The sequence below is a fragment of the Salmo trutta genome, chromosome 5 (assembly GCF_901001165.1).
Source record: "Salmo trutta chromosome 5, fSalTru1.1, whole genome shotgun sequence".
Taxonomy (NCBI): domain Eukaryota; kingdom Metazoa; phylum Chordata; class Actinopteri; order Salmoniformes; family Salmonidae; genus Salmo; species Salmo trutta.
Window position 1 is genome coordinate 27,790,952 of NC_042961.1, and position 27,350 is coordinate 27,818,301.

The following is a 27,350-nucleotide window of genomic DNA, read 5'->3' on the forward strand; positions in this document are numbered from 1 at the left end:
CGAGGTTAATTCCTTTTCCAGGAGCTTGTAGAGTGGGTGAATGCCTGGCTCGGATGGACCGGTGAAATTAGTAAAATTCACCTAAACCAACCTTCTCTTCATTCCGCGAGCAAGGCCATAAAATGCCGGCATATTTCCAACGACCGGAGAATGCTCTCAAACGAGCAAATGGTGAGTCGTTGAAGTTAATTTCCTAGATGTCATCGCTTGCTAGCTAGCAAGCTACACTAGCTAGCCCAAGTTATGTGTATTCATTGTTGGCTTGCCATGGTTAACGTAACAGCTAGCTACGCATGGCGGGGAAGCCATGTTTCAAGTATACGCTCGTTCAGGCCACCCGTGTCACTAGGCCTTAGAGTTAGGGTTCCAGCACCCATAATGACGTTAAATGTGTCATGGCCCTGCCAATTCAGCAAGATTAGCAGCTTGAAATCGAAAATCGCACTAGCTATCAGATTGTCTCACTGACATCAAAAAAGTAGAAATCGAAAATCGTACTAACTATTAGATTGTCTCACTGACATCAAAAAAGTAACTGCCATCTTTGCTCACACTGACCTAGATACATTTAAACATCAGCACATCCTAGCCCTGAAGGGCTAACGTATTAACATATCCCATCATCATCAAGCTGAGATGGTAAGCGGCTGACTAGTAGTGGCACAGTGAGCAACTTGTCCAACTCGCTTTGATGTCCGTAACTAATCGGTTTAGCCACATGTAACGTTAGTTGACTATTATCTTTTTTTTTTTTTACATTTAACCTTTATTTAACTAGGCAAGTCAGTTAAGAGCACATTCTTATTTACAATGACGGCCAAACCCGGACGACGCTGGGCCAATTGTGCTCGCCTTATAGGACTCCCAATCACAGCCGGATATGATGCAGCCTGGATTGGAACCAGGGACTGCAGTGCCTTCTGACTACACGCGAGCGTTGCAAAATAAATTTAGAAATCTATGTTATTCAATTATTGCACCCACACTGCTCACGCGTGTCTGCTTTGCTAAAATATAAGTCCTTTCTATTTCTGACTCAGATCACGCTGAAAGTCCTGCCTTTCCCATCTCCTCATTGGTTTATAGAAGCAGGTACCCACGTGCCATCTCCTCATTGGTTATACCCACGTGGGTGATTGAAAGAAGATGGTGTAGAGGGACAAAATACATTTATGCACGATGGCGCATGCGCACAGCTGGTTTGGGTTCCGTGTTTAACACATACGCGATCACAACAGGCAGGTTAAAATATCAAAACAAACTCTGAACCAATTAGATTAATTTGGGGACAGGTCGAAAAGCATTAAATATTTATGGAAATGTAGCTAGTTAGCTTGCACTTGCTAGCTAATTTGCCCTATTTAGCTAGATTGCTGTTGCTAGCTAATTTGTCCTGGGATATAAATATTGAGTTGTTATTTTACCTGAAATGCTCAAGGTCCTCTACACTGCCAATTAATCCACACATAAAACGAATCGTTTTTAGTCATCTCTCTTCCTTCCAGACCTTTTCTTCTCTTGACTTTATATTGCGATTGGCAACTTTCATAAATTAGGTGCATTACCACCACTGACCTCGTTCGTCTTTCAGTCACCCACTTGGGTATAACCAATGAGGAGATGGCATGTGGGTACCTGCTTCTATAAACCAATGAGGAGATGGGAAAGGCAGGACTTGCAGCGCGATCTGCGTCAGAAGTAGAAAGGACTTCTATTTTAGCCCTTTGCAACGCAGACGCTTGTTGGCGCGCTGAGCAGTGTGGGTGCAATAATTGAATAACAAATATTTCTAAATTTATTTTGCAACCACTGCGCCAATCGGGAACTATCAACTGAAAAGCAACAAGTGTTGCTGGTTCATGTTTTTTTAGAATTGTCTTGGGGCTCCTGAGTGGCGCGGCGGTCTAAGCTCATCTCAGTTCTAGAGGCGTCACTTCAGACCCTGGTTCGATTCCAGGCTGTATCATAACCGGCCGTGATTGGGAGTCCCATAGGGCGGCGCACAATTGGCCCAGCGTCGTCCAGGTTAGGGTTTGGGCGTGGTAGGCCGTCATTGTAAATAAGAATTTGTTCTTGACTTGCCTAGTTAAATAAAGGTTGAATAAAATAAAGATTGCATCACCAAAACAAGGCCATAATAAGATTGTCTATCAATTGCAGTAGCTAGCTAGCTAGTTAGTCACCTTTAATTAGGATTAATGAGTCAGTTGACACATCTTGCAATTATATTGTCGCTTAGTAGTACCAATAGTCGTTGTTAGTCAACATATAGCTGGTTTGGGGAGTAGCTACCCCATTCATAGACGTTAACTGCTTTAGCGCCTCTGATGATAGTATGTTCTGGTCGGGGATCTTTTGTTAAGAGCCCCTACGCTCGTTTTGAACTTTAAAACACATCGCATAATACGGTACAGTTTTGGAAACATAAGAAAAGTGTCTTTCATATCAGCGAGAAACTAAAAACTAAAAAAAGGTTAAATGGCTACACACCTTTTTGTAGGGTTACTTCTTGCGCTTCCCAGAGCAGAGCTGTTGTCAAGGAAGTGAGTTTTTGTGTTTATACAGGACCTCCCGCACACTACTACCATCAACCAATCATGTCAATGCGGACCTATACAGATCCCTCCGCACTATTAAATCATTTGGGAGTCGCACGGCATCGCCTTATGGAGCTCGATTTGGCCTCCGCAAGCCTCCGGAGGCTCTGCAATTGCGTCATACCCTCCATACGGAGCCTCCGAACAGCATTGTCGGATCAAGCATAAATCAGCTATTAGTATAACCACACGGCCGTATCTCCACGTTACAGCGCTTGTTTAAGGAAGACAGATGGAAGATATAGGTGGTCACCAGTGCCAATTAGCTATCTAGCGCGGTCTTAACACGTGTGTAAGCGTAACTGGGGAAGAAGTGTAGTTCGTCAACTGGAGGCATATAGCGTATGGATCTGTGCAAAACTGCTACAGTAAGTGTATATTTTTTGTTTGTTTTGCAGGCAATGGTTATTGACGTTTCTAAACTTTAAAACAGAACGTCGGACTTGTAGTTCACACGCAGCCAACCATGGGGGAAGCTAAATGCTGAAAACACTACGTATAATAAGACAGGTTTTCAAAGGCTAGGGAGTAGCTAGCTAAATGGTTAGGTTGATAGCTCTACCTTCAACTATCAGATCGTTTTTTAATCCATTTGGTGTCCCATGAATATACATGTTTGTAGCAACTGACTCACCTTCCAAACTATTATGCTGTTTGCCTCCATTTTCATGTAATTTGCTGTGTTTGTACAGAGTTCTTGGAGGTTGGCAAAAAGCAGCCAGCTTTGGATGTTTTGTACGATGTCATCAAGAGCAAAAAGCATCGAACATGGCAGAAGATCCACGAGCCCATCATGGTCAAGTACCTGGAGCTCTGTGTTGACCTGCGCAAGAGCCACCTGGCAAAGGAGGGTCTCTACCAGTACAAGAACATCTGCCAGCAGGTCAGTGGAAGCACACCCAGCCCTCTCTTTGATAACCCTAAATGTTGGATACTATTGATCCTACTTAGTCACTCACCTGCCGGAGTTAAACGTTCCAATGCAGCCATTTTTATCTCAATATCAAATCATTTCTGGGTAACAATTAAATATCTTACTGTTATTGTTTTCAATTAAAATGGTCAAAAAGAAACAGATTCTTAGCTAGAGAAATTTCTCAAGCAATACTTTTGATTGGACTGTCAGGGAGTGGTCTGAGTGGGGATTGGAAAACTGAAAACTACCTGTTATTGGCAGAAAGGTTTGGAACTCTTTCTTATTGGTCTATATTGGTCTATTAACTAATTTACTGCCTGGTGATGCCTCCAGCCAGGCCAAAACTCCACCCCACCAAAACAGGCAGAAATGTCAAGCGGTCTTTTCAATCAGCTCTTACACTAAAAGACAACTATCATAATTTTCACAGTATTATTACAACCTCATTTTATACAGTACCAGTCAAAAGTTTGGGCACATCTACTCATTCAAGGGTTTTCCTTTATTTTTACTATTTTATACATTGTAGAATAATAGTGAGACATCAAAACTATGAAATAACACATATGGAATCATGTAGTAACCAAAAAAGTATTTTACAAAATATATTTTATATTTGAGATTCATCAAAGTAGCCACCCTTTGCCTTGATGACAGCTTTGCACATTCGTGGCATTCTCTCAACCAGCTTCATGAGGAATGCTTTTCCAACAGTCTTGAAGGAGTTCCCACATATGCTGAGCACTTGTTGGCCTCTTTTCCTTCACTCTGCGGTCCAACTCATCCCAAACCATCTCAATTGGTTTGAGGTCAGGTGATTGTGGAGGCCAGGTCAAATAAAGAAAAACCCTGGAATGAGTACCGTAAATTCTGGACTATAAGCCGCAACCTTTTTCCCACGCTTTGAACATCGCGGCTTAAACAATGACGCGGCTAATATATGGATTTTTCCCGCTTTCATTTTTTTTCCCCCCAAAAAACACATTCTGTGACGTGCTCAGTTTTTTGGCGGCATGAAGCTTTCATTAGACCAATGAAATTGCCGAACGGGTTAAGGTCAAACAACTTTTTTGTTTACTGTTTAGATTAAATCAAGCGCTCTCAAACTTCCCATCATTCTGATTACGGTAGTCATTTTGTCACCCTCATCATGGCAAAGACACGGAGAAATGCATATGATGCAGCTTTCAAGTTGAAGGCGATTGATCTGGCTGTTGGAAAAGGAAATAGAGCTGCTGCACGGGAGCTTGGTCTTAATGAGTCGATGATAAGACGTTGGAAACAGCAGCGTGAGGAATTGACTCAGTGCAAAAAGACAACTAAAGCTTACTGCAAATTTTTTATTTTTTGTTGCAAGCCATGTTTCGTTAAAGCCTGTGTAAAGTTAATTTGTTTCAATGTACCGGTAGGCACCTGCGTCTTATAGACATATGCGGCTTATTTATGTTCAAAATAATACTTTTTTTTAAATTCAGTGGGTGCGGCTTATATTCAGGTGCGCTTAATAGTCCGGAAATTACGGTAGGTGTGTCCAAACCTTTGACTGGTACTGTGTATATATATATTAAAAACAGGAAAATCTAGTTTTTGACTACACTAGGCCTTTAAGCATGAGCCTCTATTTCGTGATGTAGGTGAACATCAAATCCCTCGAGGATGTGGTTCGAGCCTACCTGAAGTTGGCCGAGGAGAAGACAGAGACCGCCAAGGGGGAGTCGCAGCAGATGGTCCTGGACATTGAGGACCTTGACAACATCCAGACTCCTGAGAGGTATTTATTTAACCAGGAATTAGCTTTGAGGTATGGGGCTATTAAAACTTTGTGATTGGCTGATACTATAATTCAGATATATTGGACTGTCTGCACACTTTTTGTTACTACCTTTTAATGGTGGTAACCATGCTAACAGGCTGTAAACCGTTCAAGTGGTGGACACACTGAAATGTGTCTTCCGCATTTAACCCAACCCCTCTGAATCAGAGAGGTGAGGAGGGCTGTCTTAATCGACACCCACGTCTTCAGCGCCCGAGGAACAGTGGGTTAACTGCCTTGCTCAGGGGTGTAGAGGGCCGTATGACTGAGGATTGCTGACATAGCTTCCTTTTTTGGGGTAACCCTTAATGTAACTTCAGCACCAAAATAGCCAGTGGGGTCTGTCACAGCTTTCTGTGTATTTTTCAACCACACAAACTGTACCTATACCTAGTCCGCTAGCTATCCATGTTCTCCAAATGGCAGTGTTTGTGATTTTAGCTAGATATCAACTTTTTGTAAATGATATTCTGGTTCAGCGCCCGGGGAACAGTGGGTTAACTGCCTTGCTCAGAACGACAGATTTTGTACCTTGTCAGCTCGGGGATTCGATCCAGCAACCTTTCGGTTACTGGCCCAAAGCAGCTACCCGCCAGGCTACCTGCCACCCCACAATGTTGACGGTGCAGTTCTGTGAGCTCAAGTATTGATGCATAACTTCCTTTGTGATCCTAGTGTACTTCTGAGTGCTGTGAGTGGTGAAGACACCCAGGATCGTACAGACCGTCTGCTGCTCACTCCTTGGGTGAAATTTCTGTGGGAATCCTACCGCCAATGCCTGGACCTGCTGCGTAACAACTCCAAGGTGGAGCGCCTATACCATGACATTGCCCAACAAGGTGAGCACAATCTGAATATTAAACATGATGTCCAGGGTGGGAAATGAACTTTTTGGTCCAACAGTCACTGTGGCAGATAGCTGGAGAAAAGAAATCCCAACTAATTACACCAAAAATAACAAATAACGGATTAACATGCTTTTGTAATGTTTCTAAAACAAGAAATGTATTACTAGTAAGAAGTAATGTGGTATTATTGCTCAGTTGAATTTTTGTGACCGGAGTCTTTTAACCAATCATTTAGATACAATAGTAAAACAGACACAGTTTCTACAACTGAACATCACAAATCAAGTGATGAGTCTTATTTATTATTATTACTTCAGGGCTCGAACGCTGACATTTTTTTACAATGAGTACATATGCCTATTTAGGAGCACAATGCAATTATTTGAGTGTTTTAATGATAAGGAATGACTAAAAGTTCATGAATAAAAGTTTCTGGAGTGTTCCATGTTCAATCAAGCACAACGTACCCAAATATTTGAGTAATGTAGGTGGAGACAGAAATGTTCAGCTGCTCCTTTAAACTTCTACATTTGGGCTTTGGATTTATTTATTTTCCCCCAAAATGCTGTGCGACCACCTGCCAACGTGGCTGGTGAAATAGTCATTCTCCTCCGTCAATGCCAAAATCTACCCACATGTGGCGGGTGTTCATTTCCCACACGGATGATGTACATGAGGGCTTGGTAACTAGATTCAGCCGCTGCAGATTTTTGTCAGAGAGGACGTTGGGGGGGAGGCCGGAAAATATTAGTAAGCCCAAAAAGATTGGATTTGAAAATAACATAATCATTTCATACCCGTGCCTGGTCTGAGTGTAGGTTTGATATTATCTAACAATCTTGTTATTAGAAATATATATTAGTCTGAGATGCGTAAGTGTAGTATGCTGTGACTTAGTTTTTTTCCTAAAGTTAGGTTTACTCACACTCTGTCACCATATCACAGTATGAAGTGTTATTATTAAGGATGCACGATATATCGGTGAACATATCGGAATCGGACGATATCAGCTAAAAATGCCAACATTGGTATCTGCCCGATGTCTAGTTTAACACCGTGTTAAAAACCGATGTCAAAGCTACCGTGCATACCTATGTAACGTAGGTACATGACGTAATAACGCCACGTAAAATGTTGCGCTACACGTGCCACACAGCATTCCTAACCTAGCCCACACAATGTCTGCTGTGTGGATCGAGCAGTCAACAAGTCGAGCAGTCATTTGAAAGAGAAATACAATTTCAGCGAGACAACTCAAAGGAGAAATCCATTAATGCCAAGATAATGGAATTCATTGCCCTTGACAATCAACCGTTCTCTGTCGTGGGCGATGTTGGTTTTCGCCGACTGGGAGCACCGGTACACACTACCAAGTGCGCTATTTTTCAGATGTTGCCCTACCGAAGTTACAAAGTAGTAGCGTCACTGCTATTAGCTTCACGACATACATACTATGGAACGCCGTTTGGGTCTTTGCGTGTTAAAAACGATACAGTAGCACTGTCAAAACTGGACAAAAAAGTCTGCAAATAAGCAAACACCGGCAACGAACTATGTGTTTACAATACCGCGTTGGTAATAAAGCATCATTTGTTCGACCGCAACTTCTGGGTTTGCTAGCTTTAGCTTGGTACCTAGCTAGCACCAATACAACCAGCCTAAAAACAATGACCAGTAGAAACTGCAGTCATTTTCATTATTCTTAGCAATGATTTAGGAATCCTTGTGAGTAAGTATTAGTTATGTTGCCACTTGTTATTCGCCTATTGAAATTGAACTTCAGTTCATGAAAATAAATAGCTAGCCAGCTACTTAACCCTGTTGCCCAAAGCTAACGTTAAAAGCAGCCAGCTAGCTTCATTGGGCTAGTGACGCTCGACCGGACCGGATTATGTATTGTGAAGCTAGCCACGATAAGGATTAGGCACAATAGTGGAATTTGCGGTTTGCCTTCAAAATAAAAGTATTTAATTGACAGTGATGCAAATGAATACAGAGTAGAATTATGCCATACTTTTATTTTGAAGGCTAACCGCAAAGTCCACTATTGTGGCTAATCCTTATTGTGGCTAGCTTTACATAGATGGGTCCAACCACCATTAATCTAACCACACTGTCCGATTTCAAAAAGGCTTTACAACGAAAGCAAAACATTAGATTATGTCAGCGGAGTACCCAGCCAGAAATAATCAGACACCCATTTTTCAAGCTAGCATATAATGTCACATAAACCCAAACCACAGCTAAATGCAGCACTAACCTTTGATGATCTTCATCAGATGACACTCCTAGGACATTATGTTATACAATACATGCATGTTTTGTTCAATCAAGTTCATATTTATATCAAAAACCAGCTTTTTACATTAGCATGTGACTAGCATGTGACTAGCATTCCCACCGAACACTTCCGGTGAATTTACTAAATTACTCACGATAAACCTTCACAAAAAATTATTTAAAGAATTATAGATACAGAACTCCTTTATGCAATTGCGGTGTCCGATTTTAAAATAGCTTTTCGGTGAAAGCACATTTTGCAATATTCTGAGTAGATAGCCCGGCCATCACGGGCTAGCTATTTTGACACCCACCAAGTGTGGTACTCACCAAACTCAGATTTACTATTAGAAAAATTTGATTACCTTTGCTGTTCTTCGTCAGAATGCACTCCCAGGACTTCTACTTCAATAACAAATGTTGGTTTGGTTCCAAATAATCCATAGTTATATCCAAATAGCGGCGTTTTGTTCGTGTGTTCAAGACACTATCCGAAGGGTAAAGAAGTGTGATGCGCCCGGCGCGTTTCGTGACAAAAAAAATCAAAATATTCCATTACCGTACTTCGAAGCATGTCAAACGCTGTTTAAAATCAATTTTTATGCGATTTTTCTCGTAAAAAAGCGATAATATTCCGACCGGGAAACCCTGTTTTCGTTCAAAGACGAAAAAATAAAAACATGGTGTCGGCTCGTGCACGCGCCCCAGTCTCATTGTTCTCAGATCGACCACTATCCAAATGCGCTACTGTTTTTCAGCCATGGCCTGCAAAGTCACCATTCAACGTTCTGGCGCCTTCTGAGAGCCTATGGGAGCGTTAGAAAATGTCACGTTATGCCAGAGATCCCCTGTTTTGGTTAGAGATGATCAAGAAGGCCAAGAAATAGTCAGAGAGAGCGCTTCCTGTTTGGAATCTTCTCAGGTTTTGGCCTGCCAAATGAGTTCTGTTATACTCAGACACCATTCAAACAGTTTTAGAAACTTTAGGGTGTTTTATATCCAAATCAAACAATTATGTGCTTAGTCTAGTTACTGGGCAGGAGTAGTAACCAGATTAAATCGGGTACGTTTTTTATCCGGCCGTGCAAATACTGCCCCCTATCCCCAACAGGTTAATTGAATAAGAAGTGTCTTATAAATTAGGGTTATTTTAGATGATGACACCTAGCTATATAGTTAGCTAACTATAGCTACTGAAACAGATTATGTCGTGTTATTTGACACGTCAAATAGTGTTATTTGACATGTATCTTTTTTGACACGCAAAGACCCAAACGGTGTTCAATAGAAATCCTGGTTTAGAATGAAACGACTGAACAAATGAACAACGAAACAGCACAGCGAGTAAGTGAAGGAAATAGGATTTCATTATGTTTTGTTTTGCTGGTAATGGGGACATACATAAAAGCCAACAAAATTACTTTTTGGTGTGTGTGTGTGTGTGTGTGTGTGTGTGTGTGTGTGTGTGTGTGTGTGTGTGTGTGTGTGTGTGTCCTTTATTTAACTAGGCAAGTCAGTTAACTTCTTGGGGCTATGTGGGACGTTAGCGTGCCCCCGTGGCGCACCCTATCAACAGCAGGTGCATTTCAAGAGCGGCAAATTTGAAACCAAATAAATGTCCAAATTCAAATTTCTCAAACATACAACTAACTTACAGCCTTTGAAAGATAAACATCTTCTTAATCTAACCACGTTTACCGATTTCAAAAATGTTTTACGGGGAAAGCATAAAGTTAGATTATGTTAGGAGAGTACATTGACAATAGCTGTGTGTAGTGTATTGTCGATTCAAAGACAGGCGTCACCAAAACCATAAAATCAGCTAAAATTATGCACTAACCTTTTACAATCTCCATCAGATGACACTCCTAGGACATTATGTTAGACAATGCATGCATTTTTAGTTCTATCAAGTTCATATTTATATCTAAAAACAGCGTTTTACTATGGCGTTGATGTTCAGGAAATCGTTTCCCTCCAATACCGGCAGTCAAGTCATGACAACAAAATAATTAATTAATATTAGAAAACATTGGTAAAATATTATATTGTCATTCAAAGAATTATAGATTTACATCTCTTGAACGCAATGGACTTGCCAGATTTAAAATTAACCTTACTGGGAAATCACACTTTGCAATAATCTGAGCACTGCGCCAGAAAAATACGCATTGCGATACAGACTAACCGCCATGTTGGAGAGATCTAAAATCGAAAATACTATGTAAATAATCCATTACCTTTGATTCTCTTCATCAGATGTCACTTCCAAAGAATCCCAGGTCCATAACGAATGTAGTTTTGTTCAAAAAAGCTCATCATTTATGTCCAAAAACCTCCGTGTTGTAGCACATGATCTAAGCCAGCCGGACTTCACTTCACTTCCCGAACGGAAAAAATATATTTACGTTCGTTCAAACATGTCAAACGTTGTATCGCATAAATCATTCGGGCCTTTTTTAACCAGAACATGAATAAAATTCAAGGCGGACCATTGGGTTCTCTTTTAAAACGTTTCGGAATGAGAGTACCCACCATCAACTCGCGCGCCAGGTGTCTAATGGGCCATCGCCGTTCCAAAGCTCTTCTTCAGTCAGATCTCACTGTAGAAGACTCAAAACACTTTGTAAAGGCTGGGGACATCTTGTGGAAGCAATAGGAAGTGCCAAAATATTCCTCCTTCCCTTTGTTTTTCAATGGTATAGGCTTAAAGTCAATTCAACACATCAGGTATCCACTTCCTGTCAGAATCTGTCTCAGGGTTTTGCCTGCCAAATGAGTTCTGTTATACTCACAGACACCATTCAAACAGTTTTAGAAACTTCAGGGTGTTTTCTATCCAAACCTGAACAATAATATGCATATTCTAGCTTCTGAGTTGGTGTAATAGGCAGTTAAAAATGGGCACATATTTTTTCAAAAAATTCTCAATACTGCCCCCTATACCCTAACAGGTTAAGAGCAAATTCTTATTTTCAATGACGGCCCGGGTGACGCTGGGCCAATTGTGCGTCGCCTTATGGGACTACCAATCACAGTCGGATGTGATACAGCCTGGATTCGAACCAGGGACTGTAGGGATGCCTCTTGCACTGAGATGCAGTGCCTTAGACTGCTGCGTGTGTGTGTGTGTGTGTCCTTTATTTAACTAGGCAAGTCAGTTAAGAGCAAATTCTTATTTTCAATGATGGCCCAGGTGACGCTGGGCCAATTGTGCGTCGCCGTATGGGACTCCCAATCACAGTCGGATGTGATACAGCCTGGATTCGAACCAGGGACTGTAGTGATGCCTCTTGCACTGAGATGCAGTGCCTTAGACCGGTGTGTCTGTGTGTGTCTGTGTGTGTCTGTGTGTGTCTGTGTGTGTGTTAACTATATAACTGTACTAGAATGCTTAAAAGGCTGCAAAATGTTTAAATATCGGTTATCTGTATCGTTTTTTTGGGGCAAAGAAAATATTGGATATCGGTATCGGCCAAAAATGTGCATCACTAGTTATTATGGTTCATAATTCAAGCTAAAGTCAACATCTGTCAGTGTTCTAAACGTTGATGTAAATTAAAAAATATATATATTGCTCTGCATCCTAACCATATCCTGATGTGCTCCACAGCTTTCAAGTTCTGCCTTCAGTACATCCGTAAGGCAGAGTTCCGGAAGCTGTGCGACAATCTACGCATGCATCTGGGTCAGATCCAGCGCCACCACAACCAGAGTACGGCCATCAACCTGAACAACCCTGAGAGCCAGTCTATGCACCTGGAGACACGCCTGGTGCAGCTGGACAGTGCCATCGCCATGGAGCTCTGGCAGGTATGATGTCATATATGCAGGGATGGAAATGAAGCTCGCCTGCTCGCCTGAGGCAAGTGTTTTTCAGAGAGCGAGGGAAACTCATTGTAAGGTGTTTTATAAACCGCTGTGATTTGCACATGTATTAAAATGCTCTACAACAACAACTCCACCTTAAAAGTCGAATTCTACTCAGCTGGCGTCTGGCGAATGTTCATGTTGACGTAGCTAGCTACAGTGTAGTTGATTGACATGCGAGTAGACCATTAGCCTCGATCCTCTGCCTTCGCGGCAGCGGGTAAACAGATACACACACAAGCTTAGTTTGGTTGCCAAGGGAACATTGTTGCGTTTGACAGCTGTGTGTGAATAGTTGTCGTCGGTAGCTAGCAACAAAGAAAATAGATATATATTTTTTTGCAAAAGTAACACCCCCACCTCCAAAAAGAACTAAAACTGACACAAACAAATAGTTGTTACAACCTAATTTAAACATTGTGAAATGTTCCAGGAACAAGAGGTTTTCATGCCTAACTCTGACTTGATCTGTTTTCCAATTTCAAAGCAAATACATAGGTCTATATCTGCTGGGCGCTTACCTCGCATATGCGACTATATAAACTGGGCTAGTACCATCTTAGCCAGTCTACTAGCCCGGCTGGCCAGTGCCCAAAAGCCTTGAGTTCCATCACTGCATATATAATTAGCTTGCAGTATTGTAACTGTTGCATCTGGGAGAAGAATACTTCATCGTCCATTTTCTTTTTTCAATAAGCCCTTTTTTATCTACATTTTATTATGAACATTGATTTTATGTGTTATGAATGGTGAAATTAGATTTTTGATTTTTACAGGAAGCTTTCAAGGCTGTGGAAGACATCCATGGTCTCTTTGCCCTTTCCAAGAAGCCTCCCAAGCCTCAACTTATGGCCAACTACTACAACAAGGTGTCCACTGTGTTTTGGAAGTCTGGGAACGCCCTGTTCCACGCTTGCACCCTCCACCGCCTTTACCACCTCTCCAGGGAGATGCGCAAGAACCTCACCCAGGAGGAGATGCAGAGGTATGCTAGCCCAGTCCTTACCAGTCTCTGCTGGAATATGTGGCACGTAGAAATATAATTACTAGAACGGTCATCCGCAAGTCAACGTTTGATAGGTAGATCCGAGGTTGCAGGTCAGGCAGGTGCTTACGGCTCTCTTTTCTCTCGCTTCCTCAGGATGTCCACAAGGGTCCTCCTGGCCACCCTGTCCATTCCCATCACCCCGGAGCGCACGGACATCGCCCGCCTGTTGGACATGGACGGCATCATCGTGGAGAAACACCGCAGGCTGGCCACACTACTGGGCCTGCAGTCCCCACCGACCCGCCAGAGCCTCATCAATGACATGGTATATACACGCATGCATGGAACAGTATAGAAATAACCATAGGGATTTCTGTTTGTGAGCAGGCTGGGTATAAGAGGCAGGTGACAGAATGTCCGATATGTCAGACAACGCTAGGAGTTTGTATTTTAGTGCGCGACTTGTTTTAGTCTTGTGAACAACACGTACAGATACGTTTGTTTACTACATAATTGAAAATGGAAACAAACGCGGTAACCAACTGCTGTTGCTTTTGTTGGGGGTTGTTCACTGAGTGCTATGTGTGTGTTATGTTTACCTTCAGGTGAGGTTCAATTTGCTGCAGTACATTGTACCTGAAGTGAAGGAGCTGTACAATTGGCTGGAGATGGACTTCCACCCACTGAAGCTGAGCGGAAGAGTAGCAAAGGTAACATTTGAATTCAGATTCAGAAAAGCTATAGTGTCGCGACATTGGGCAATTTGACTTGCAACTGTACAAAAAACAATACACAGTGTACAATGCATACACACAATTCCTCTAAAAACGACAGCTATTTGTTACACGGCTGATTCATTTACCATTTTGTTTTTTTCATCTGTGGTATTGACCGGCCCCACCCCTCTTCCTGTTAGGTGTTGAACTGGGTGAGAGACCAGTCGGAGAAAGAGGCGGACCTCCAGCAGTATGTTCCCCACCTGCAGAGTAACACCATCCTCAGGCTGCTGCAGCAGGTGACTTATTGCTCATTTTTCTTAGGCCCTTATACTTGATGGTCTGTTAATCTCACTCATAGTTACACATCACAAATATTTGTCAAACAATAACTAATCAAATAAAATGTAATTTAACTTTGTTATTAACCATGTCTGTTGTCCTTGTTATAACTCTATAGTGCAGGGATGGGCACCAGGAGGCCCGCGAGACGATTAAATGCCGCCCACAATAGATTTAGTTAATAAATAAAAAAGGGAACGGGGGGGATTGGGATTAAAAACAATTTGAGGCTACATTTGAACGTCTAAAACCTGATAGGTACATTAAAACTTCTTCATACTTTCTATGTATTTTAAAATAACTGCCCTTTTTCCAGCCCACAAATTGGTTTTGACTAACAAAATGGTCAGCAACAAAAAAAACGCAATCCTAATATAGCCCTCGAGCCTCAAGACGTTGCCCATCCCTGCTATAGTGTGTAATGCATGTTGTCACTGTAACAAAATGCTTTGTAACACATGTCATGTATTGTATGTATGTTGTGGTCCTATGAGCTAATCACTGAACACTGTTTATTCTATTGGGATATTAGGTGGCGCAAATCTATCAGAGCATTGAGTTCAGCCGTCTGGCCTCCCTAGTTCCATTTGTGGATGCCTTCCAGTTGGAGCGCTCCATTGTGGATGCTGCCCGACACTGCGATCTGCAGGTAGAGTACTGGACATGGATTTTGCCTGAAACGATGAGATTCTCTGTGAAAAGTCATACAAAGTGGACTTTTCAACTTAATCCATGTTTGTGTTTTCATACCGATACACTTTGAATTCAGTCAGTATTTCCACAACTAAAAGATGAACACTTCTGTTTATATTACACAGAATGGTCACAGGAGGTTGGTGGCCCCTTAGTTGGGGAGAGCGGGCTTGTGTTAATGACTGCCGCGGAATTGTATCAAATACATAAAAAACATGGTTTCCAGGTGTTTGCCATTCCATTTGCTCCCTTCCGGCCATTATTGTGAGCCGTTCTCCCCTCAGCAGCCTCCAGTGAGAATGGTACACGTGAAAAACATTTTGGAAATGTCTGTTCTAGGTTCGAATTGACCACACCACTCGAAACCTGAGCTTTGGTTCAGACCTGAACTACTCAACCAAAGAGGACTCTCCTGTGGGGCCGTTCCTGCAGAACATGCCCTCTGCGCAGATCAGGAACCAGCTGACAGCCATGTCGTCATCCTTGGCCAAAGCGATCCAGGTCATAAAGCCTGCATCTATGCTGGTGAGCACAGCCCCCTGTCGGGATAGCATTTGGATATGGGCTGCTAGCCCTAAAAACGTCAAGTCGACAATGTCGCTGTCCTCCCTGATCAAATATCAAGACTTGCTTTTCTATCATCCCCGATGCACATTCCATAAATGATTCTATGGTATTCAGGGCCAATACTGTATGTATTGTTCCATGCATATACATACAAACACAGCACCAATTCACAATGATACCGCATGAAACCCCCATTCATGCACAATCTCTATTGCTCCATTTCATTCTCGCTCAAACAAACCTGTCCCTGTCTCTCACTCTTTTACCCTCTTGTCTACCATTTCCAGCAAGAGCGTGAGGAGCAAAGCCATCTGGCCATCACTGCCTACCTGAAGAATGGCCGCAAGGAGCACCAGCGCATCCTGGCCCGCCGGCAGACCATCGAGGAGCGCAAGGAGCGCCTAGAGAACCTCAACATCCAGCGGGAGAAGGAGGAGCTGGAACAACGCGAGGCGGAGCTGCAGAAGGTGCGCAAAGCGGAAGAGGAGCGCCTGCGCCAGGAGGCCAAGGAGCGCGAGAAGGAGCGCATCATGCAGGAGCACGAGCAGATCAAGAAGAAGACGGTGCGCGAGCGGCTGGAGCAGATCAAGAAGACAGAGCTGGGAGCCAAGGCGTTCAAATACTTCGATATAGAGGTAAACTACACATAAGCTCAAATAAGCTGTACATTATGCCACTCATCAAACATATTAACCTTAGAGATCCTATTAAAGCTGCAATATGTAACTTTTTGATTGACTGGACCAAATTCACATAGAAATGTGTGTTATAGATCTGTCATTTTCATTGAAAGCAAGTCTAAGAATCGGTAGATCTATGTTATGTGTGCTATTTCTCTGCTTCCATTGTTTCGTTTTTGCGTCTTTTACTTTCGGTTTTGTACATCAGCTGAAAACACAATATTTTGGGTTATGGAAAATATATTTCACAGCGGTTTAGATAGTACAATGATTCTCGACACTACTTGCTTGTTTTGTCATATAAACAGAAATTAGGCAAACTATTAGAATTTTAGCAACTAGGAAATGGAGGAGCGATTTCTGCATAGTGCATCTTTAGATTACTAGAGGGGGCTATGTCATTAACCCTCAAAGTTCCTGAATGGGGTGACAATGGCAGCCATTTTGGTCAGGGAGGAATCCAAACCAGTCTAATTGGAATGAAGGGCAGTAGAGGCATAATCCAGATTTTACTTATGCAGGAAAATAAAAGTAAGGCATGTTATGTAATAGAGTTAGAGTCAACCTAAAATATTGTCATATAATTATAAATACCCTGAGTGTACATGACATTAAGGACAACTGTTCTTTCCTTGACACAGACTGACCAGGTGAATCCAGGTGAAAGCTATGATCCCTTATTGATGTCACTTTGTTAAATCCACTTCAGTCAGTGTAGATGAAGGGGAGTAGACAGGTTAAAGAAGGATTTTGAAGCCTTGAGACAGTTGACATGGATTGTGTATGTGTGCCATTCAGAGGATGAATGGGCAAGAGAAAAGATTGAAGTGCCTTTGAACGGGGTACGGTAGTAGGTGCCAGGCGCACTGGTTTGTGTCATGAACTGCAATGCTGCTGGGTTTTTAACCCTCCGCAGTTTCCCGTGTGTATCGAGAATGGTCCACCACCCAAAGGACATCCAGCCAACTTGACACAGCTGTGGGAAGCCATGGAGTCCTGTGGAACGCTTTCGACACCTTGTAGAGTCCATGCACTGATGAATTGAGGCTGTTCTGAGGGCAAAAAAGAGGGTGTGCAACTCAATATTAGGAAGGTACAATACTGGTTTTATACCGATTTTCTGTTTAAATAGCCTCTATATGTAACAGATCATAAATGTCTTGGAAAGCTGTGAGTGCTATTATACTGAACAAAAATATAAATGCAGCATGCAACAATTTGAAAGATTCTACAGTTCATATAAGGAAATCAATTGAATTGAAATAAATTCCTTAGGCCCAAATCTGCATCCATGCTGGTGAGCACAGCCCCCCATGACTGGGAAGACACATATGCATATGTTGGTCACAGATACCTTTAAAATAAAAAAAGTGTTGATCAGACAACCAGTCAGTATCTTGCGTGACCACCATTTGCCTCATGCAGTGCGACACATCTCCTTCGCATAGAGTTGATGAGGCTGTTGATTGTGGCCTGTGGAATGTTGTCCCACTCATCTTCAATGGCTGTAGTTGCAGGATATTGGCAGGAACTGGAACACGTTGATCCAGAGCATCCCAAAATGCTCACTAACACAGGTGTAAACAAATTTGTGTGCAATATTTGAGCGAAATAAGCTTGTTGTGCATATGGAACATTTCTGGAATTTTTTATTTCAGCTCATGAAACATGGGACCAACACTTTACATGTTGCATTTATATTTTTGCTCAGTGGATATGATACCATATCAGTACTAGTTGCATTTACAACTAGCCTACATCCTATCATCAACTGACTAATTTCAGCCATTATGGCTGAGTGTTGACATCATTGTTTGAATGGAATGTTGGCTTATTGGCAGTTAATTTGACAAATGAATGGAATCAGTCCTCTCAAGCTGGCTTGCTATCTAACAAACATACAGTGCAGGTAAATTCTTAGAATTAATTATTTTACACAATATAAACACATCTGGAAAACCATCGTTGCCCAACTCCGTGACCAAAATGGCTGACCTTTATACCATCATAAGAAGGTTACTGTTTATTCTAGTATTCTAATTCTATGTCAATGATGTTAAGACAAGTGTTTTCCCAATGGGTCATACCTGTATCAGTACCATAAGTGTAAACCTGGAATGTAGATACAATCTAGAACGGGCTTTGGAAAAGAAGTGTGGATGTACAATGATGAAATTAACTCTTAACCACCCTCTGCACAGAACCTTGAGGACCTGGACCCTGACTTCATCATGTCCAAGCAGGTGGAGCAGCTGGAGAAGGAGAAGCGAGAACTTCAGGACCGCCTGAAGAACCAGGAGAAAAAGGTGAAGACAGAATTTTCAGCAAATTAGGCGATTCCATGTTTTCTGTCTTGCCTGTTACACAAACACGTGATACATAAAGACCTCTACTAGGGGGGAAAATGACTCACTCAACATTGTTTCATGTGTGGACTGGTCCTTGCAGATTGACTACTTTGAGCGTGCCAAACGTCTGGAGGAGATCCCCTTGATCAAGAAGGCCTACGAGGAGCAGCGTGTCAAAGACATGGAGTTATGGGAGCTCCAAGAGGAGGAGAGGGTATGGCGATATATTTCTTCAGTGTCTGTGCCTTTGTAAATCCTAAACACAAACCCATCTAGGGCTGTCCCCAACCCCCCAAAAAAATATTGGTCGAACTTGAGTTGTCTGTTCTTAAAACGTGTATTTTTCCATATACTGACACATCCTATGTGTTTTAATCAAATCGACTATATTCACTGAGCTTGTCTGATGCTTTAATCACACTCTTTTTAGTTAAATAATTAAGACACACAAATGACTAGAGGGAGTCCGACCAGCAATTGATTTGATTGTGCTTGGCCGGACTCGGACTTGCTGCGCTGTGTTTAAAAAAAAAAAAGACAGCGAATGACTGTGTGACTAGCACCCGTTGTCTCTCTCTCTCTCCTCCCTGCTGCAGCGACCGCCACAGAACATCAAAGTGTTTATCGCGCTCTCCGTGTTGCTGAAGCTGCAACATAATTACAGCTATTTCTGACAGAAGTTATCGAAATGTAGGAAAAACATTCCCTATTCCCTCAACCCTTGCTGTCTTTACGTGACACATGTATGAATCACACGCATGTGACCAAATACTTATTCACATGGGACTAGTATTACTAGAGAATGTTGGTTATGTAATTATTACTCTAGAATGCCCGCTATTCCGGAGGATGATTCGGTCGGGATTAGTTTTTTTCCAAACTGCCCCCTGTAATTCTGATTATTTGTTATGTACATCGACAATTATGACTAAAGCTTGGAGGTTTTTAGTCTAGGCGTGAAGATAGGGCCACACTGATAACTCGAGCTTGCTTCCGAAGTTTCTAAACCACATCAAACTGTCTTTGGTATAGTGTCGCCATAACATTTCAATTGAGGGAGTGTGATCATAATCATTAGGATATTTTAGCGATCCGCAGTATGTCCTAAATGCCCCCCAGCCTTCAGGTGTGAGCTAAACAGTGCAATTACACTTGAGATGTGTTTTAAGGCTACGGATGAGAAACTTAACTTAGCATTTCCAAGCGTTTAGGTCCGTTGTATGCTGCTGCTTTTTGATCTATTAACAGAAAGGGTTGCATTAAATAGCCTCAAAATGTTTTACTGATGCATTTGGCAATTTTCAATTCATACGCACAAAACATATAAACAAGAGCATTCACTGTGAAAGTTGATGGGCTACATGTAGACCATTAATATATAGCTTATGCACATTTATCGAATCAGTTATTGTTTCCTTGTTTAAACAGCGAGCAACATCTGTCAAACTCAGGCATTTCTCTCTAAACAGAAGGATGTCGATTAGCACTGGACTAGTATTATCAGAGGCTATTCTGCCTGGAATTGTTACTTTCCTGCCATGTAAAAATTACTGACATGGCAGATTTGGACGGGACAAAAATTACAGATGTGATGTTTTGTGCTTGTGCACATAATTACATTACCCAACCTCCCCCAGTAAAAATAATCCCATCCAAATAGGGCACAATAGGGCCTGACCTATAGCGTATCATAGTCAAATTCATTCATGAATGCAATTTCCGAAATGTAACTATTTATTTATTGTTTAAGCTAATTATTCAAGGCTCACTTAGTTTTAAAGTAAAAATGTAAATGCTGGATTGCATTTCAAATCATGAATGACTCCTATGCTTTGTGATGACATAAATGATTTATGACTTATTGATTGATGCAGTAGCCTATATAAGTATTGAATTATAGGCTTTAGTAAGTTACGGTATTAAGACTAAACTGGATACATTCTTAGGCCTGCAGCTCAATGGTGGTTACACAAGGCTGCTGTACTAAGCCTACTGATGATAATGACATTACTTATGATCATAATAGTAATAACAATAAAAAGTAGATAAAGAAAAAGGAGCGTTATTATTATAAATATAATATTTCTGACAATTTGGAGCAGTGTAAACCACAATTTATAAATAATACCAGAGAGACTAAGGAAAAAAAGTGTACATTTTTTTTTAAAGATTTTTTTTTTTTAATGGTGAAATTGTTTACTTGAAATGCCGTTGCGTGAGGTTTTTGGCTTACGGAATCAGTAGGCTATTAAACAAACAAACAGGCAACGGAAGCAGGATCTGTCTCATTTCTGTAGATATATTGATGATTCATAAAGCCAGGCACCTTTAACAGTTAGGCTATTGATTATAGACCTAATTAAGTTGGGGGTTTTCGTAGACAATAAGGCAAGGGATGTTTTCTCATCTCCTCATTCTGCTGCTGCCGCCGCTGCATTGTTCTAATCACCGATATGCTGGTTAACTTTGATATTATGCACATAGCAACATGGTCTAGGAAAAGGGCCTCAATTCAACAGCGCACTGATGTGTTTCTGATCCGCGGACAGTGACCACTATCCAACGTGGGAGAGCGCATTTTGTTATAAAATAATCATATTTTTATTAGTGTGGCACCATTGTTCTTATGTAATATAACCATATACAATTTCAGTATCACATGTCTTAGACTGATGGACTGTGCCACCCCCATGGCCTCCACAATGGATCAGTCATCTCAGACAGGTGCGAATCAGACATGTCTTGTACACCATGATATTTTTATTTTAGCAACTGCTCGACTAAAGAAATCTCGGTCGACCAACAGACTATCAACCAAATCGACCAGTTGACTAAATGGTGTCAGCCCGAAAGCCGTCATAGATAGGATGCATGAACTGAGCACTCTAGTGATGTCAGGCTGATTGGTCCATGTTTATTGTCTAATAAAAAAAAAAGAATGTGGTTACGCAATGGTCAATGGTTATGGTCCATGTGTTGTAGATCAGCAACATGAAGGTGGATCGTGAGAAGGCCTTGGAGCACAAACAGAGGATGTCCAGAATGATGCAGGACAAGGAGAACTTTGTGGGCAAAATAACCGACGCCCGCAGCTTCATCTACGAGGTAAACACCATTTGAACATGCATGAAACCACAGATTCTATAAGCCCATTCATTAGCAATGACATTAAAGAGCTATTATCAATTGCTACTAAGAAAGCAGGAATAACCAAACAAAAGTAATATCAGTGTCAATGGTGTTCCACCATAAGTTATTTTGCTGGTGTTCTTTTTCATCATATTAAGAACACACCTCAGTAAGAATGTTATGAGTTGAAAGCGTTGGCCTAAAATGTCTTTGTTCTTCTTACCTTCCAAGGAAAAACTGAAACAGTTCCAGGAGCGCCTGGTGGAGGAGAGGACGAAGCGTCGAGAGGAGAGGAAGATCCACCGCAAGGAGGACCGTCGCAACACCTTCTACCGCAATAAGGAGGAGGAGGCCCAGCGCATCCACGAGGAGCAGCTCAAGAAAGGTACCTCAGAGTTACCTCTCAGGTCCAGAGATGACTTGATCTATAGAATGACTGTCAAATTAACGTAGATCTAGTCCTCTGAGTTTCTCTTAAAGGGTGGGCATTACAGGGCATTTAAAAATCTAACAACAAGTCCGATTTCTTTACCGGCCCAAATATAATTTTATTTGCTAAAATCACACCAACGAAACACAAAATAAACAGATGAGAATGTTTTGTAATGTTTCTAACACAATAAATGTATTACTAGTAAGAAGTAATGTGGTATATTGTTTTTAAAAAATTAAATGGGACCTGTCTTTTAACCAAAATATCACAGATGAGGCAAAAAATGTTTACCAGCCACTTTAAGGACGGGAGGTTACCGTGGTAACATGACTCGTCATGTTTGCCTGTGAGATTGAGTCTGACTAGTAGAAGCATTATCGTTTCCCTAGCAGTTTAAACTAAAATATAGAAAAACAACCTCGCTTGTGAACAAAACAATGTAAATAACCAAGAAACACAAGGACAATATCTAACTTCAGTAGACTTTCGATTCAAGTAAATTAGACCCACATTTATGCCTGTGTGCAACGCTTCTAAAAATGAATCTTTCCCTCAGCTCTTCACGTGCACACAGCCCTTAGCTTGGCGGTGTTGCATCACGAGGTGGAATAGGCTGTATAGGATTTGTAGTTCTTTGACTTTGTGCGATTCATTTTCCAGCTATGAAACATTTTGGGTCCAATGTGGTTTTTGGTTGGAGTTTGTTCATCTGGGTGTCCAATGTGACGCTTGCCCCATAGTCTTCAGTGGTTCTGTGTTCTACGTATTATCCATGTGTTGTTGCAGAGCGCGAGGAGCGCGAGCGCATCGAGCAGGAGGCGCGCGAGGCAGAGGAGGCGGTGTACCAGGAGCGCCTTGCCAAACTGGAGGAGCAGGAGAGGAAGCAGCGCGCCCGGCAGCAGGAGATCGAGGAGCGCGAGCGCCGCAGGGAGGAGGAGATGAAGACCCCTGCTAGATCCGAGGAGAAACCCAGAGGAGAAACCAAGGTAGCCTACTACACATCCCCGCCAACATCTCCTCCCAGAGCACTTTCACACAGCCTCACTTTGCCTGTTGAGTCAAAGATGACTCACTTTAAAGGGGTGTTAAGATCAATATCTAATATTAATAAATGGGTTTTATGTAGCGCTTCTAATGGACCCAAAGTCACTTAAAAGTTTTGTTTGCTCAGTGATGATTCTCCTCCATTGATCGCTCAAAGAGCGACATGAAATTAAATGCACTTCTATTTCACCGGCGAACTGAGAGCAACGAGCACAGGCACCCGTCTGAAAGTAAAATACAGCTATTTTTTCCCTTCACAGTATGAAGTGTCTTGACACTTTGGGTGTAGAATGCGAAATGAATGTAGTCCTTCGCCCTGTCGACTTAGTACCCTGTTAACTTAAAAATGAGCATAGATAAAGGTATATTGAGTAGGATAAAATGATCATAATTATGTTGTAAAGGTAATGAAACCCGCCACTCAGTGTTGAACACTCTTTTCCTCTCCAGGACTGGGGCGCTGAGAAGGAGGAGGGAGGAGGAGGATGGAGGAGGCGTACCGAGGTTGAATCAGAGAGGCGTCGCCCCGTGCCTGATAAGTGAGTGTGATTTCATTCAGAATGTATTTCTGAAGCTCTTCATCTGGTTAAAAATAATTTTGTGTTCACTGATCAAAAACTGGTTTATTATTCTCTATAGTGTCACCGTACAGGCTAAGTGAGTGGGATTTCATTCAGTTTGCAAATGTTAAGTATTTTATCTGGTTTAAAGTACTTTGTATGTTTGTGTTCACTGTTTAAAGTGGCATGTCCCTATCTGTCTTATAACTGTGCTGTGCGTTCGCTCTGTCTCCCTAGGGACTGGAGAGCCGAGGGCCGCGAGGATGTCGGCGAGGACAGAGACCGAGAGCCACCCTTCAGGAGAGGAGGAGACGGCCCTCGCCGTGGCGGAGACGATGACCGTGGACCCCCGCGCAGGGGCTTCGGGGATGACGACCGCCCCCTGCGCAGAGGCATGGATGAAGACCGTCCACCAAGGAGAACCTTTGGGGATGATGACCGCGGTCCCAGAAGGGGAGGGGACGAGGACCGCGGTCCCCGCAGAGGCTTCGATGATGGCCCCAGGCGTGGTTTTGATGACGGCCCCCGCAGAGGCATGGATGAGTCCAGGGGCCCCAGGCGCGGGGCTGATGATGACACCTGGGGCCCCAGGAGAGGGGGAGATGACGAGAGGGGAGGGCCCCGTGACGACAAGCCATGGAAGCCCGCTGTCCGGCCCGGTATGGATGCGTTTTTCATTTAACCTGTTCCAAATATGGATCATTGAATTGATGTGGTTGCATGTTTGTCTTGTGTAGTAAGTGTGTTGTTGTTGAAAGCGCCCTTGTACTTGTTCTCCTGTAATTCTGTTAATTATTTATTGAACTTCCAATAGTAAATGTGTGTGTAGTGGCAACTGTTGCCAGTTCTTTTCACACGTTGTGCTGGATCATGGGCAGTTGCTCTGGTGTCTGCTTCAGGTGGTGGCTGGCGTGAGAGGGAAAAGGCCCGCGAGGAGAGCTGGGGTCCACCCCGCGAAAGTGGCGGCCGCAAGGAGGACGAAGAGGGCGAGAGGGAGGAGAGAGAGGATAAACAGGAGAGCGAACGCTTCCCAGAGCGCCGCCCACCCAGGTCAGACACACAGTATGTGGACTACAAACGGCACTACTGTGATATGGAGGCTCATATGCCATATGATCAGGAGTGGCCCTAAACGGGTGGATGGTTTCACTGATATTGTGAAAATAAAGTAGCATACGTGTGTTATGGCAAGGTGTTGGTTTTTTTGTGGAGTAATGGGGGACCTTTGTTTTCAGGGAGGAGGGTGGTGGAGGTGGTGGTGCCTGGAGAAGGCCAGGTGCTGATGAGGCGCCCAAGAAAAGCTGGAGAGACTCTGTTCGTCAGGAAGAGCCTGCCCGTGAGGACCGCCCTCCTATCCGTCGAGAGCGACCTGATCGCAGGGATGACCGTGAACGCCCCCCACCCAGCAGAGAGCCTGAAGAAGGTAAGACGAGCTCAGTCCTCTGCAGACACATTTAAAGTTTTGCTATAAAGCTTTAATTTTAAACCATTTAGCCAGCAGGTGTCCCCACTTTCTCTCTATTTATTGCAAGCGTCAACCAGGATCAAGCATCAACCTGTTACTGCAGCAATACTATCATTCATTGCTTATACCATGAAAATCAAGACTACTGTAACTCCTGACCTGTGGTGGTATTTCCAATCCGGAGGAGGTATTTTTAAACAACACTTAGAGTTAAGATGCCATCCCCTAACGAGACGGCGTTCTGTGCACACAGGAGGCGGCTCCTGGCGCCGTGCAGGTGATGACAAGCGGGAGGAGCGTAAAGAGGAACGTCCGACTCCTCCCAGACCCAGAGAGGGTGAGCGTGAAGAGGACGGTGAGAAGAGCTCCTGGCGCTCCGAGAAAGACAAAGAGAACGCTGGTCGCTCTAAGAAGACCACCGACGAGACCGACGATGACGGCTGGACCACTGTGGCCCGCCGCTGAGTCCACCCTCTCTCTAAGCATCTGCTTCAAAATGGCCCCGCAATGGCTAATGTACCCCTTATTGCCGCCAGCCTCCTAGTGGTTTAACCTTGGCATAAGCTGATGAAAACTGGCATAGCAAAGCTGTTTAATTGTTAAATCAATTGTGTCATCTCATCAACAACTATCTCTATTGCCAATGAATTTTGTTAAAGTTGCTTCTTAACCTAAAAAGTAGTTGATTCCCATTTTGATGTGCATTCTTAAGAGTATCTACACTGTGCGAGAATATAAACGCAACATGTAAAGTGTTGGTCCCATGTTTCATGACCTGAAATAAAAAATCCCAGACATTTTACATATGCACAAAAAGCTTATTTCGCTCTATTTTTTGGGTACAAATGTGTTAACATCCATCTTAGTGAGCATTTATCCTTTGCAAAGATAATCTATCCACCTGACGGGTGTAGCATATCAAGAAGCTGATTAAACAGGATGATCATTACATAGGTGCACCTTGTCCTTCGGACAAAGGGCCACTTTTAAAAGGTGCACACAACACAATGCCACAGATATCTCAAGTTTTGAAGGAGCGTTCAATTGGCGTGCTGACTGCAGGAATGTCCACCAGAGCTGTTGCCAGATAATTTAATATTAATTTCTGTACCATAAACTGCCTCCAACGTCGTTTTAGAGAATTTTGCAGTATGTCCAACCGGCCTCACAACCACAGACCACGTGCAACCACGCCAGCCTAGGACCTCCACATCCGGCTTCTTCACCTGTGGGATCGTCTGAGGAGGAGGAACTCATTCTGATCGGCTGGGCCTGGCTCCCCAGTGGGTGGGCCTATGCCTTCCCAGGCCCACCCATGGCTGCTCCCCTGCCCATGCATGTGAAATCCATAGATTAGGGCCTAATGAATTTATTTCAATTGACTGATTTCCTTATATGAACTGTAACTCAGTTAAAATCTTTGAAATTGTTGATGTTGCGTTTATATTTGTGTTCGGTTTTTGTTTGTCTATTCTGCATCCGTAGATAAACCATTTGTCTGTGATTAATGGGGGCTGAACTAGAGTGTTGTTTGTGAGGCCGGGGCCGGGTCTTTTATACAAAAACCTCTGTAGAGTCAGAATGGTTCAAGCTACAAACTGTTAAAAGCTATGAAAAGCTGAGACCTCCACAAACTTGCACGTGACATGTTTTGATCTATGATGCTCACAAGCTACACAAGAGTCATTAGAAGGTAAGGTTCTTCTACATAGATCATAGGAAATCCCATGACATAGTGTCTATAATACTGTAATAAGCTCACAGTTATTTTTTTTGTTTGTTTTTTTGAACCTTTATTTAACTAGGCAAGTCAGTTAAGAACAAATGATTTACAATGATGGCCTACCAAAAGGCCTCATGGGGATGGGGGCTGGGATTAAAAATAAAAATATAGGACAAAACACATCATGACAAGAGAGACACCACAACACTACATAAAGAGAGACCTATGACAACACAGCATGGTAGCAACACAACATGACAACAACATGGTAGAAACACAACATGGCAGCAGCACAACATGGTAGCAGCCCAAAACATGGTACAAACATTATTGGGCAC

At 42.7% G+C, this 27,350-nt stretch overlaps 1 protein-coding gene across 6 annotated transcripts; it reads left to right on the forward strand.

The window, feature by feature from the left end:
- Positions 1 to 26,099, forward strand: eif3s10 (eukaryotic translation initiation factor 3, subunit 10 (theta)). Of its 6 annotated transcripts, XM_029753200.1 has the most exons (24): positions 1 to 171; positions 3,290 to 3,480; positions 5,148 to 5,284; positions 6,002 to 6,165; positions 12,068 to 12,267; positions 13,101 to 13,309; positions 13,466 to 13,637; positions 13,918 to 14,022; positions 14,229 to 14,327; positions 14,903 to 15,019; positions 15,403 to 15,588; positions 15,918 to 16,265; positions 18,512 to 18,616; positions 18,759 to 18,872; positions 21,641 to 21,763; positions 22,019 to 22,172; positions 23,007 to 23,206; positions 23,715 to 23,803; positions 23,904 to 23,921; positions 24,062 to 24,260; positions 24,291 to 24,483; positions 24,703 to 24,886; positions 25,060 to 25,247; positions 25,543 to 26,099. In XM_029753200.1, exons 1-24 carry the CDS (start codon positions 123 to 125, stop codon positions 25,752 to 25,754), a joined length of 3,756 nt encoding a protein of 1,251 aa, XP_029609060.1. In that variant the 5' UTR covers positions 1 to 122; the 3' UTR covers positions 25,755 to 26,099. The 6 variants fall into 6 exon arrangements, with proteins under 6 accessions (XP_029609060.1, XP_029609056.1, XP_029609057.1 ...); XM_029753196.1 differs by having other exon boundaries at positions 24,062 to 24,483; XM_029753197.1 differs by having other exon boundaries at positions 24,062 to 24,483; positions 24,703 to 24,874.
- Positions 26,100 to 27,350: the final 1,251 nt, after the last annotated feature.

Bases quoted from the DNA above. Each gene is read 5' to 3' on its own strand.
- eif3s10 (XM_029753196.1), top strand. From the start codon at position 123: ATGCCGGCATATTTCCAACGACCGGAGAATGCTCTCAAACGAGCAAAT. The intron at 3,481-5,147 runs GTCAGTGGAAGC...TTCGTGATGTAG, and splicing joins ACAAGAACATCTGCCAGCAG to GTGAACATCAAATCCCTCGA. The intron at 13,638-13,917 runs GTATATACACGC...GTTTACCTTCAG, and splicing joins AGAGCCTCATCAATGACATG to GTGAGGTTCAATTTGCTGCA.